At 30.5% G+C, this 14,280-nt stretch overlaps 1 protein-coding gene across 2 annotated transcripts; it reads right to left on the bottom strand.

The window, feature by feature from the left end:
- Positions 1-2,055: 2,055 nt before the first annotated feature.
- LOC145068642 (WAT1-related protein At2g39510-like) lies at positions 2,056-7,419 on the bottom strand. 2 transcript variants are annotated; one of them, XM_079015643.1, is made up of 7 exons: positions 7,208-7,419; positions 7,053-7,115; positions 6,824-6,940; positions 4,005-4,248; positions 3,379-3,540; positions 2,484-2,635; positions 2,056-2,396 (listed from the first exon to the last, which is right to left on the bottom strand). In XM_079015643.1, the coding sequence occupies exons 1-7, from the start codon at positions 7,405-7,407 to the stop codon at positions 2,207-2,209; spliced, it is 1,128 nt and encodes a 375-aa protein (XP_078871769.1). In that variant the 5' UTR covers positions 7,408-7,419; the 3' UTR covers positions 2,056-2,206. The 2 variants fall into 2 exon arrangements, with proteins under 2 accessions (XP_078871769.1, XP_078871770.1); XM_079015644.1 differs by lacking the exon at positions 3,379-3,540.
- Positions 7,420-14,280: the final 6,861 nt, after the last annotated feature.

Raw genomic sequence — 14,280 nt, 5'->3', positions numbered from 1 at the left:
CTTTATATTTGTTTTTATTATAGAATGTAGAATCAGGGTTAGAACGAAAGGGACCCCAATTTTTTGGTTCGTTTAAAGCCCTCAATATATATATAATTTTTTGGTTCGTTTAAAGCCCTCAATATATATATATATATATATATATATATATATATATATATATATATATATATATATATATATATATATATATATATATATATATATATATATATATATTAAATCATCCACCCTCCGTATTCTTCCCGGTATTCTTCCCAATGGTGATGTAAGACAAGTTCTCAATGCTAGACATCATTTATCTTTTCATTCTTTTTTTCCTTATCGATATTAATTATGCTTTCTAACTAATTACACAAACATAATTACATCACATAATTAGCTAATTACACGAAACCATCACATCTCTTTTAATCGCAATTATACTTCAAGATAAAATATGTTATAGATTAACCCTCAAAAGAAGCTATACATTGATTAGCTTGAAATATTTATCACTCGGGATGTAAACGAACCGAACATTCAACGAACTGTTCGAGAATTGTTCGACGGAAAGTTAATTTATTTATGTTTATTTAATAAATGATCAAAAATGAACACAAGCTCTTGTTCGTTTATCTAAAGAACGGACATAAACATTGATATTTTTCGTTCAATTAAGTTCATTAACGTTCATTTATATCGACCGTTAACATTTTTTTTATGTTCGTTCATTTAACTTTTCATGGTCATATATGTTCAATTGTATTTGATTACATTAATATATTATATATTCAATTATGTTTATTTATCTCCATTCGCTTATGCTCGTTAAGCATGTTTACGAACATAAACGAACAAACATGAAAAATGAAATTTGTTCAATGAATGAACATTAACAAGAAAACTCATTCATTTATCCATTTTTGTTTATTTGTTTATTTGGCTAACTTAAATGCATGAACATGAATAACCATCATTTTGTAACGTTCCATTTTCACAAAAAAAAAAATTCATTTTTATTAAGGTAAAACTTCCCAATTATGAAATCATTTTTATGAAAAACCATTTATTCCAAATTACATTATCGAAAATTAGATTAATATAAACAACACATAATTCTCAATGTTGTTGATGCACGTGTACAGTCCTGCCTTCACATTACCACGATCACCGAACCTGAAACATAAAACAACTAGGTAAGCATAAATCTTAACGAGTTTTCCCCAAAATACCCCATACAAAAAAGATACTAGCATGCATAACGGGTCCACAATCATTAGATTCAATTTCCATGGGCCAATTAGTCATCGTATTGGAATGCTAACATGTAATGGGTCCAATCAGTCATCGGACTGGAATAACCTCGGTTTGTTAGCCTGCCGCCTAAGCCTAACCTCTCTTCCTGAGCCTCCGTGCCTACGACTTATAACCAGCCTAAACATGGTATCTTGGAGTACAAGGCATAGCAGAACCGCCTCAACCTCATCCACTACCATATGTTGAAATATAAACAATCAAGGATCAAGTAGGCACATAATACAGACAATTATTAATCATACAACTCACTACCTCCTACTAGATCTCTCACAATACATTGCTTTTCTACAGCTAACCTCCATGGAATGCGCAACCATAAGTAACCAGATGTGAGATAGCCACCCGAACAGATGATCCTACTCTAGAGCCACAACCAAATAAGGAACAAACAAGAAATCCTAGACCAAGAGTTCTTAGGGTATCCTACATGACTATGTACAGTCCCTAGTACACTCCACTAGACGATAATATGTCTACTGGTACTCTAACAAGTATACCTCTACTGTTGCATCCTATCACACTGGGATATATATATATATATATATATATATATATATATATATATATATATATATATATATATATTACTATAGCATAACAACATCCTATACATAAGGATACGTGATTGAATCTGCAAGGAATAAGTAACCATATGTAACTAGTGGTGAGATAGACACCCAGACAGATGATCATACTCTAAAGCTACAACCAAACAAGGAACATGCAAGAAAGCTTAGATTAAGAGTCATCGGTCCATCCTACGTGACTACATCACATATATTTTCAGGCTTATCTTTATCCTGTAAAGTAAATAATGTTTCTTTATTCAATTTGTGGGTTTCACAAAGCTTTTAATGATACTAATAATCATATGATAAAAACGATAATTTATGTATAAGCGAATTCCCTAAACTACTTCAACATCACTAGATGGCTTGCCATGAGAATTAACAACATCGACACTATGTTTAATTGGTCTCTTCATTCCATTCTCTTGTTGATTAAGTGGCGACTCGTGACCTTGTTGTTTTTGATCCTTGCTCTTGCCCCATATCACCAAATATAGCCCAAGGACAATAACAATTGCTCCAACAATACTACAATATAAATTAAGAAATTAATCTCCATAAAATGATCGAGGGAAAACAAACGGTTATTAGTTATCTTGAGACTGAGAAACGTACTTTCCTAAGTTTAATTTCTCGGCTAAAAAAGAAGACTCCAAAATGGAAATTATAACCATGCTAAGTGGGTTGAAAGCTGTCACAAATACTGGTCCTCTATCCCGCATTACCACTCCCGAAATATAGTAGGCAAATCCAGAACACACTACTCCCTACATATCCACACAATTCAAGAAAACATTATGAAAGATAATCAAAAGCTAAGATAACAATATCATTCACGAAAAGTAATAAATCGTATACTGTGATTAATGACACGTGTAATCCACTAATTTTTTTCTTAATCTCTCTCTTGACTTTGAAACTTGTCTTGATCTAACGAGTATGAACAAAAGGTCGAAGGATATTTTATTTCTCATTTAAACAATTTTTTTGTCGTGCCTCCATAAAAATATATAATAATCAAACTTTTAGTGAGTTTAAAAGTGGCACATGATTAAACACATTCTAACCAGGACCAGGAGTTTCTCACGGAGGAAATATCCCCCATCTTTTGTTTATGTTAGTCCAAAATTTTGGTTCATCCATGTTAGTTCAAAATTTTGGTTTAAGGATTTCAAAAATTCGTAATATTTCCTCCCTGAGAAATTAAATATCCTCTATATTTTGTTCCTAATCATCTTACTACTCATTAGATCAAAGAAAGAGTCACAATCAAGAAGGAAGATCAAGAGAAAGAATTAATGAATTCAACACATTATAATCTTATATGAGTAGGAAGATGGGAATGAAAAAAATGTAGGAAGATTTCTCTTCCTCCTATCCTTTTAAACATGGCAACATTTAAAAAGTACCCATTTTCTTAGTTATTAAATTGATGACACTAACAAGAGATTATTTTAATCATGGTAACGTACTAACATGTTATGGATATAAATATTATTAATTTTCTTACATTATAAATCGCTGCAAATAATTTGATGTCCCAATTAATTGACCAGATTGAGGTATTGGCCTTCTCAACTACTAGGGTAAGTATGGACCCTTCTAATGTGCCCATCATACACACGAGCGCTGTGAGAGATAAATCGGCTGGGTACGACTTCAGTGTCACTGCCTTTTTTGAATACATCAAAGAAACTTAAATATTTGTATAGCTTCCTGCTAAAAAATAATACTAATTCGCTAAAATCATGTATACTTTTTCTTGGAGTTCTGTGCAAAATAATCAAATTTTGTGTAAAATGGCATTGTTGAATTAAGAATTTTTTTTTTTCAACTGGAATTGAGTGATGTCTTTTAGATTTGGAAGACGTATAGTGGAGAATTTTTTTTGTAGTGATGAATATGTAAAAGGTTTTCGGCGAGACCTTTTAGCTTTAATGTAGACAATCATAAGCAATTAGTGACGGAAATATTTTGTATGACTGGTTTTTCACCATCTGAGCACCTTATCAATATATAATTTATCTGTTGTGTTTTTTTAAAATCCAAATCCATCAACATCAACAAATTTGTGATGTTATTTTTAGTTTTTTTTTTAATACGTAACAGAACCATAATTTTGAGCTGAAATCTTACTTGAAGGATGACGAAACTCGCCCAAGAAATGCAACCAACACTGATCATGAGGGACCCCTTGATCTGATCTTGTGTACTCATGGTGTTAACCGGAGATTGATGATGAAGAGTATGATTATTTGTCCATGGAAATTGAATTTCAGGGCCTCTTATTAGAGTCATTATCATGGCTCCACCGATCGTCACTAATGTCCCGATTATCTTCACCTGGCTATGTAAACTTTTCATCTTCACCTTCTCAAGTCTACGAAGATAAATAAAAAATTAAGTCTCATTTTTTTGGTGAATCAATGCTAATTTCCCATTTGTTGGACCCCAAAAGTAGTTAAATATATACATGATTTGACGGGTTTGTTTAATACTAAGATCTTTTAAGTCCGGAAGAATTTGTGCACCGTGTTCTATTATTCTATACAAGTAATTCGTACCGGTTCTAGGAACTTTAGTTGTGACGGAGAGCCATGTTTGGTTATAGCAATATTTTGGTCTTTAACATGTTACATTAACTAAGCTATTGTTACAAGATAGTCATTATGGAAAGGCAATGGAAAAACTTACATACGAAATAATGATAACATAGACCAATGAAGTGTGCACAAAATGTCAAGCATACTACTAATATTTAAATTATTAATTATTGAACATGAAAGAGACAACGAGACTTTTTAACTGGTGTTGTTTTAAAAGAAGATGATAAAAAAAATGTCAAAAAAAGATGATAAAAAAAATGTCAAAAAACTCCGAACTTGAAGTTGTCTTATGATCAAAAACTTTTGTTGGTCAACATTTGTAAAATCTCTGATAAAATCATAATATTTTGAATCGGTTAACAGTTTTAGTCCTCAATTAAATTTTGTTTACAAAAAGCATATTATAGCAAAAAAACTTCAGAATAACCCTTTTAAGCCGGTTTAATAGATTTTGCTGTATCCTATCTTTTATTTTTTCGGTTAATTCGGTCAAATTATTGAGATTTTTTCTAAGATTATGTTATTCTTAACCAAATCCAAATTATTGGGATTTGTTTTAAAGATTACCTTGAACTAATCTCTCTTTTGTATGATGATTCTTTTAGAAAAAATATAAAAAAAACTTGAACTCCACATATATTTTACATGGTATTAGAGTCGGCATCCAACACCCTTTGACTTAAACTCTTTGTCTAATCGTCATCGAGCTTCCATAGGGGATGTTAGTGTATATCGCGTCGATACAACACAATCATATATATATATATATATATATATATATATATATATATATATATATATATATATATATATATATATATATATTTGAGTCTTTATCTTTCCTAAGGGTGTTCGTTTGGATGGATCGGGTCGATCCGATCCGATTAAGTAAATCCAAATTGATTTCGGTTTTCAAAATATGGATCCAAATAGTCCAAACTAAATTCAAATCCGATCCAATTACAATTCGGTTGGATCGATTTTTATAATTCGGTTTTCAAAAACGATAACATTTTAAAAGGACAAAGAAGTATAATATGATCTAATTTTACAGAAGAAGTAAAAACAAATTATTTACTTGTGATTTAAAAATTTTAAACAACAACTAAGAAGACATATTATAGTTTATTATTTAATAGATAAAAAACTTTTGAGAGAAAGTACATATTAATGTCTTTTATTAGGTAAAACTTTTTGAACTTATTTAAAAAAATTATAAAATTAATAAATAATGATAGATATATTGAAAATAAATACATAACAAATTGTTATTCTGTTTTTTTGTGGACTATTCGGTTCTTATTTTATAAAGCACTCAATCCAAAATCCAAAATAATAATTTGGTTTTGTTAAAAAACCAATCCAAAAATCGGAATATCCGAACCAAATAGTCCAATCCAAATTGTCCAATTAGGCAATTCGATTTTATCCAAATAGTGAATAACCCTTTCCATTAAGAATTTTAGAGAGACAACTATATATATTTCATATATAAATAAATAAAATATTATTGAAATTAAGAAAAAGTTCTATGTAAAACACCTGTAAAGTATAAGCAAACTAACAAGTAAAAAATTATTTATCTTGTTTCACTTTAACAAAGTTGTTTAATCGATTGGCTTGATAATTACCCATAAAAATGATGGGTCAATTATGGTGCGAGAAGAGTGAGCTTGAGTGGCAGAATACTACTCCCCTCTCCTCACAGGTTAAAATTGAGGGGGAAGAAAGGAAACAGAGGGGAATCATTTTCTTTCGTTCCCTTCCCAATCATCTAATATTTGAGAGGATAGATTCAAAGAAAAAAAACTTTATTTTCTTTCCATTTCCTTTCCTTCTCTTCTCTCCTTCTTATATAAAACTCGAGAACACAAACTCGTTGTATTTCATTTTCTTCTTCTCCTTCAAAAAAAACTCAAGAACATAACTTTCATCTATTTTCCTTCTTTTTCCCTACTTACAAAAACTCGAGAATAAGGTGTACAATATGTTAAGAGTATTATTTTTTATTAAATTTTATAAAAGTGAAAATTAAGCACAATGGGATAATGGTTATTTTATCCTGATGTACTTAATTAATATATTATACCAATCAAATTAACCCGAACCTAACAAGCATGTTCAATCCAACCGGACAATATTAAGTAGGAATAATGAATATTGGCTTTGATTTAATTAGTATGACTGACATTAAAGCATGGATCACATCCAAGCAAAAAAGTTGACTGACACCCAACAGCTTAATTAGGACCCGTAGATGACAATTCTTGTATTTGTGTTGTTTTTTACGTGTTTTGTACAAAGCCAATATTTTCATTTTTCAATTCGTTTAAAGAAAGGGAATAATACCTAAGCATCCAAGCCATGACAAAGGTAATGGCAGGAAGGATGTTGCACATAGCAGACGCGAAAGTTGCTGTTGTAGATTTCATTCCAGCATAGAACAAGTTCTGGTCTATCACTGGCCTGTGATTCAATATATAAACCATCGCTCAGATGATATATATAATGCATGCAATCGTCCAAAGATTAGGGTTTCTTTCTTACAGAAGAAAAACATAGAATATAGAATACATACTCTAGTAATCCCAGTAATATGATTTTCAGGAAGATGGAAACCGTCATTTTTGGCCTAGCTTTCCTGTTTCCACCAGCAAATGAATGATAACTATAAAGCAAAATGGTGGATTTATACAGTTCATGACATGTATATATATAGAAACATATATATACCTTTCGAAGAAGAAAGCCAAAGGACCGAAGAAGAGAGTTGCAATGGCGTTTCGGTAAACAGCAAAAGTGTAATGATTCAATCCCTTGTTCAGGGCAGACTTGATGACTAAGCTACCAACAGCATACGAGGTTTGCAAGAAGATAATGAACATAAAAGGCTTGGTACGATCATATAACCCCTTAAAGCTCTCTTTCGACATGATTGTTTTCAAGTTAGTATGTGTCTTTGCAATTTTAATATGGCTTCAGATGGTATATATGCACGAGGATATTAACTGTTCTAAAGTCAATAATAAAATATGCACAAGGTTTATTTATTTATCATTTATTTTTTCTAAATGTTAATTAAATTTTAACAGAATAATTTAAATGAAATATGTATTTCCAACATGTGGAATGAACATAATATTTGCAGAAAGGTTATTAATATTATATTAAATATATTTCCTCCAAAACTTATCTTTTAAGAGCATTATGTGATGTATAAATAAGAGTTTAGCGTCTATAAAAAGTATCTATGTTGGAAGAAACTCGTATTTATATAGCTATAGCTGCAGTCGAAACTCAAATCCTTCACCATTGCGGCACAAGTGTGAAATTCATTTGGTTTTAGGAGGACATTTTTGTATTTTCTTTATATAAATTTTTATAAATTTGCCCCATTATAATTATTACTTTCCAAAAATATAACCGTTTAATAATGAATTTGATTTAATGAAGAAAGTAAATGTTAATTAAAACGAGATATATATTCCATAAGTATTAAATGAGTTTATTATAAAAAATTAATATCAAAGTGCAAACATTAAGCATTTTTAATGTGAAATTTCAGAATATATACAAACGATGATGTTGTATAATAAAATATAAAATTGAATAGACTGAAAAAATAAAAAATAAAAACTATTAAGATAATCAATCTTGAAAATAACATAGTTATGAAAAATTATAAAGTAAGATAAAAATTATAAGATATTAAGAGATTTGTAAAATGTACAATTAGTAAAAGCGTTACGGTTATTAAAAAAATAAAACCATTAAGATTAGTAAAAATACAATATATAAACTAAATTATCACAATAGTAATGAAATGTCATTATTTGATATTTCATATAATTGAAATATGTATCAAATTACATTGATGATATATTAAAATTATTCAAAGTTGCGCTAAACTAATGCAAAGTTCTTGCGAACACCAAATTAATAAGAACTAGCATAAAAGCTGACATTTATATTCATAATCAATTTAAAATAAATCAATCATGATTTAGAAAAGAATCTTCATTGATGATATACTAAAATTAAATCCATATAACATTTAACATTCTATAAATTATATTATATGATTTTATTTGAATAAATGAAATAGTTGTCAATATTTAATGTATTAGAAAAAAAAATGATATATTGGTTGTTAATATATGTTTAAATTAGGTAACCTAATTATAGAAGGAACGTCTAATTAAAATGCTTATAACTATATAACAGTATCATAACTATATGAGACGATGAAAGTCATTCAATTAATAAAACAAAAAATATTGTCTATAAAGAGTTCCTTCAATGATTATAGATATTTATCGTTTTCAATGTTTTTTCTACACATTTCAATAATACCAATAACCATACATTTTTATTATAATCATTATGCAATATCTATAGACAATTATATGTTTTTTATGCGTTTCCCGTGTTTAACGCGGGCTATAATCTAGTTAATATTATAGTAAAGATATTTCCTCCAAAACTTATCTTTTAAGAGCATTATGTGATGTATAAATAAGAGTGTAGCGTCTATAAAAAGTATCCATGTTGGAAGAAACTCGTACTTATATAGCTATAGCTGTAGTCGAAACTCAAATCCTTCACCATTGCGGCCCAAGTGTGAAATTCATTTGGTTTTAGGAGGACATTTTTGTAAATTAAAATACTTTTATAAGGAGTAAATGACTAGAAAAGATAACCAATTTTTGTGATTTTCATTTTTTTGTTACCCAATATATAATATAATTTGGTGGTTGTGTTCGCCGTAACCCTTTTGATTAGTTTTCACGAATGATAAACAATCAAAATGGCTATGGTGAACAAAAACAAGTTATATGTTATATTGAGGTAAAAAAAAAACAAATATTAACAAAATTCGTTTGAGTTTGCTACGTCGTAAGTCATTTTTCCATATTAGTTGAATCCAAAATCCCCTTCTTTCAATTTCAACTCCTTTGACCAGCCAATTCGATACCACAATCATTCAATACTTTGATAGCTATAATCACCAAATTTCATTTTCTTCCTTTTCAAAACACCATCAACAGTTCACTTCCTTTTTGATAAATTGCATTTTCAATAGACAATATTTTTTGTGGAACATCAAAATTGACCAATCTATTACTTAGTTTGACTATCAAATATTTATTGTAACTTATCGAAGTTCAATTCTTTTCGGGTTTTTGGCACTATAACACAATAAAATTTGACGAATTTACATATTTAGTCACTCAAGTATTTTTTATACTCAATTTGGTCCTTAGCGTTAGAATATAACCACTAATTAAGGGTTTGGGGGAAATTATATCTGGTTTACGGGTGACATGTTGACATGGCTTGACATACGTGAGTTTGTTTTTGGCACTGTAACACAATAAAATTTGACGAATTTATACATTTAGTCGCTCAAGTAACCGACTGTTTCTGTGTATCAGGTCATATAATGATGTAATTGATAGGTAAAATTCAACTTTAATGGTCTGTTAGACAAAAAAAATTACTTGAGTGACTAAATGCTTAAATTCATCAAACTTTGTTGTGTTACAGTGCCAAAAACTCATTTTTTTATACCCACTTTTTATTTGCAATATCATCAAATGTGACTTTTAAACTATCGAATTCCATTTGACTGCTTCGATACTCAATTGAATTGCAAGAGGATTCCACAAACACCAATTAGATTCAATTAAGATCTTAATATATTTCAATGATCATATTCATCCAAGAAATTAATTCCAACAATAATCTCCAAACAACGATTAAATCAGAGTATAAATATAAAATTGATTAAGATATGATAATTCAACGAACATGATTCGAATAAAAAAAGTGAAATCACAATACATCAGGTAACCGTATGAAATAAGAAAAATGATTCAGAAGGGTAAACAACTGTTGCTTTTGTTCATATTTAGTCCATTTTTTTGTACGTAGTATACCATCTAACTTGTTGTTTGTTTTTACCATAACCATATTGACCGGCTATCATATGTGATAGTCGGTCAAAATGGTTATGGTGAAAACAAACAACAAGTTAGATGATAATAGTCGGTCAAAAGGGTTGTGGTGAAAACAAGCAACAATTTAGATGATCTATTACGTTAAAAAAAAAAAATCAAATATGAACAAAATCAATAGGTGGTTACCCTCATGAGTCATTTTTCATTTTATAAGAGGCGACTTTTATAACAAGCATTGGTTTTAGAATTGTTTTAAGAGTAAATGCAAGAATAACCTTTCTTTTAGAAACATTAATAATATGCTATTAGATTTGTATTTTGGATTCCTTATTAACATAACTTTGATAGTAGTTATTTGGGATAATGATTTAAAAGAGTAATATATTTTTCAATTTATACACATTTGGTCACTAAGTTTTATTTTTCCGTCCACATTTATCCATTCAACTTATTAAATTGTACATATTTAGTCTTTATAATCGGCTACTCTAGGCAAGCCAGAAAAATGACTTAAAAAGACAATATATTTCTCATTTTGTACACATTTAGGTCCCGTTTGATAGTTTCTGTCTGAAAAAATGTTGTCTGGGAAAGTTTTCTGACTGGGAAAGAAACAATGTTGTTTGATTGTATATCTGAATGACTGTGCTAAATGATGAAAAAAAGTAATAATTCAATAAAAAATAAATTTTAAAAAAAGTTATTTAAAAACATTAATAATCCAATAAAGAAAGAAAGAGGCGAGGTTTGATGTATAATTGTCTTTCCAGCCAATTCAGCCAGAAAGATATGATTTTGGGGCTTTCTGGGAAAGACATATGTTACCGGGAAAGACCCCTTCTTTTGTGCAAATCAAACAGTCTTTCCGGTCCATTCAGCCAGAAAGGTCTGTTTGGACTTGGAAATATGCGTATTAAATGGGACCTTAGTCTTTAATATCTTTTTGCGCATTTAGTTCTTAATATTTGTTTTATTGCAAAGTAAATCCTTGTTGTTTTTATACATATTCAATACTTGTGACTCATTTCCTTAGGTGTTTCTTACATTATTCTATGTGGGAGAATCATTAATGAGGTGTTTAGGGCTGTTGATTTTTATGTCCATCGTGACATGGGCTGTTTGGTTGCTTAGGTTTTGTGGTTTGGCTTAGGTCTTGTGTTTTAAATGTCGTAACTTCTTTATACGATCTTGGATTTTAACGATCTTTATATCCACATGTTTGCATTTGAGTATACTACAACTTTCGTTAAGATTACTCTCATTATAAAAGTAATATATTTTTTGCTTACAATTTTATAAAAAAAACATTCAAAAATTCACAAGCAATGCATGGATATAAACGTTTTTTTTTTAAAATAAAAATCAATATATTTTTATTTATGATTTTTATGTCCATGTGTTCTTTATAAATGTTTGTATGCACATTTTTTTTAATATAGTTAATCTATTTTTTACGTATTTCATTTCAAATAATTAAGCCGATTCCCCATTCCCATTTTCTTCATTTAATCTTCCCTAAAGATTCATCATAAGGGTCATCTCCTACATCATATTTACCTCTCATCTCCTTACATCACATTTCCTTATGTGTTTGTTCCTAAGGATCATTGCCTACATCGCATAGACAATACTGATTTGGGGATTACTCACCCAATACGTGTCCAGTAAGGGTTAGAGTATCATTACATGAATATGTAGTTACTACATCGTCTGTAATCGTAATTCATTACCTACAGGTTATGAGCCGGTCGGTGTTTCCACATGACTTGTTTAGATTAGTCAATGGTCGCCACCTATATTCTAGTAGATGACTACATCGCAGCATCACATGTTAATGTTATCACATCACCTAATCATCTCTTATCTTGCATCACCTATTCCTCATTGCATAACTATCATCACCTTTCTATCATCACCTATCTCTCACCATCCGTCGCTACCCAATACATATTTATACGGATAAAAATACATATACAGTTTAAATAAAGTAAAATGTGTATATTTTGTTCATCCAGCATAGATATCAAGGACACGGATAATATGCACACATAGCACGTAATTTATATTAAATACTTCATATATATGTGTAAGATGAAAGTAACTATGCCCTCACTTGTTAAAGTGACAACTCCACACTCGGGCAACACTTCGCTTCTAACAATTTTATTTTCCTTTGACGAAACCTAGTATCATTATCACTAGACTTTAGTCTAATATTTTTTGCGACTAATTATTAACTCAAGGTCCACGAGCTATATTATTTTATAAGTGCTAAACCATACTTTTCAACTACTATGTACAGACATGGACCAGACATGAAACATTGGAGGGCAGGACCATTTCGGAATTTAAGTTGTTCTGAAATCCAACAACCCTATGCGACCCTTCAAACCAGATTCCCCATATTGCAAGAAGTTAAAAGATATTATAATAATAATTTATATAATTTGTATTTTATTATACTTAGCTAATATATTGCTTATAGGTTCATAATACGATAATGAACTTAAATATAAGTTATAATTAAAGTAGGATAAGCATAACTCACTTACAAAGGGGTTTAGCGAAGAGCCAGACTCTACGTGGGCAGAACTTCTCAGCCGAAAGCTCATCTCCTTGGAGCCTCTTGGCGCTCCGGGACTTGCCTCTAACACTTGGGAAGTGCTAGGGAATGGGAGGGAGTAAGAAGGATGTTTGAGAGAGAATGAATAGGAAATGTGTGAAGAAATGAGGTGATCCCCGCACCTATTTATATGCTGGATCCTCGGTCTATGTTGGGTGTAGCTTCGGAGTAGCTTGCACATATGAGGCCTTACACTGCGTGTATGAGGGCCAGGTGTCACCATCGCATGCAAAGCCATGGAGAGAAAGGGAAGGTCCGGATTACGCCTGTCCCTTCGCATCCTAATCCCATAATTTAATAAACTTCTAATTTCTGGAACATTCGCATACGAGCTCCGTTTTCAATGTTCTTTATATCCACGCGTAGGTAGCAACGTGATCTACAACTTTCGTTTAGACTCCGTTGGCTAATTTTGACTTTATTTTTAAAGTTATATATTAATAGGTTTAGACAGATAAAGTCCATTAAAAATTTATAACTTTGTCATCCAACGTCCGTTTTCGTCTGTCTTTATATCGTTGAGCTCCTATTAATGAGATATTCAATTCTCATTTAGGTTTTGTCGGCTAAAATTCGATCGATCTAAGATTCGATTTATGGGCTGTGTACTACTATGCTAAATATTAGAAAAATCATAACTTCCTCATACGGAGTCAGATTTGGACATTATTTTTACATACGTTCTCGATTTAACATATACTATGAATTTCGTTTAGATCCATAAGGATAAAAAGTAATTTATCAAAAATTCACTTTTTACGTTTCACGGTGCCGTGCAGGTTTAGCCATTAAACTTCGACGAGTCATAACGTCTTCGTTATAAGTCAGATTTTAACATTGTTTATATGTATAGAATCCTTGTGACGTATACTATAACTTGGTTAAGATTTATTACTCTAAATAATCTTCTATTGAAAAGTTGTTTTTGACGCTTATTGTCTTTAAATTGATTAGCCCGAATCTGCGGGCGTTACAATTATCTCCCCCTTAGGATGATTACATCCAAAAATCATCAACAAAAAAGGGCATGTATAATGACTCCATAGCTTATCTTTTTCATCCTAGGTAATAACTATAACTATTATGTCTTTTCTAATGAGTTTCTAACCCTTGGACTTCTTGACTGCTGGCAGTGCTCAATCTTCCACCCAATCTCTATCTCACGTTGGACTTTCAATCGTGACCTTCAAGTTACAATCTTGATCCTTATTGGAGACTCCTGC

This window comes from Lactuca serriola, chromosome 8 (genome assembly GCF_051521515.1).
Source record: "Lactuca serriola cultivar US96UC23 chromosome 8, Lser_US96UC23_V15, whole genome shotgun sequence".
Lineage (NCBI taxonomy): Eukaryota > Viridiplantae > Streptophyta > Magnoliopsida > Asterales > Asteraceae > Lactuca > Lactuca serriola.
The sequence above is the reverse complement of the archived record's forward strand: the minus strand, read 5'-3'. Positions and strand labels throughout refer to the sequence as shown.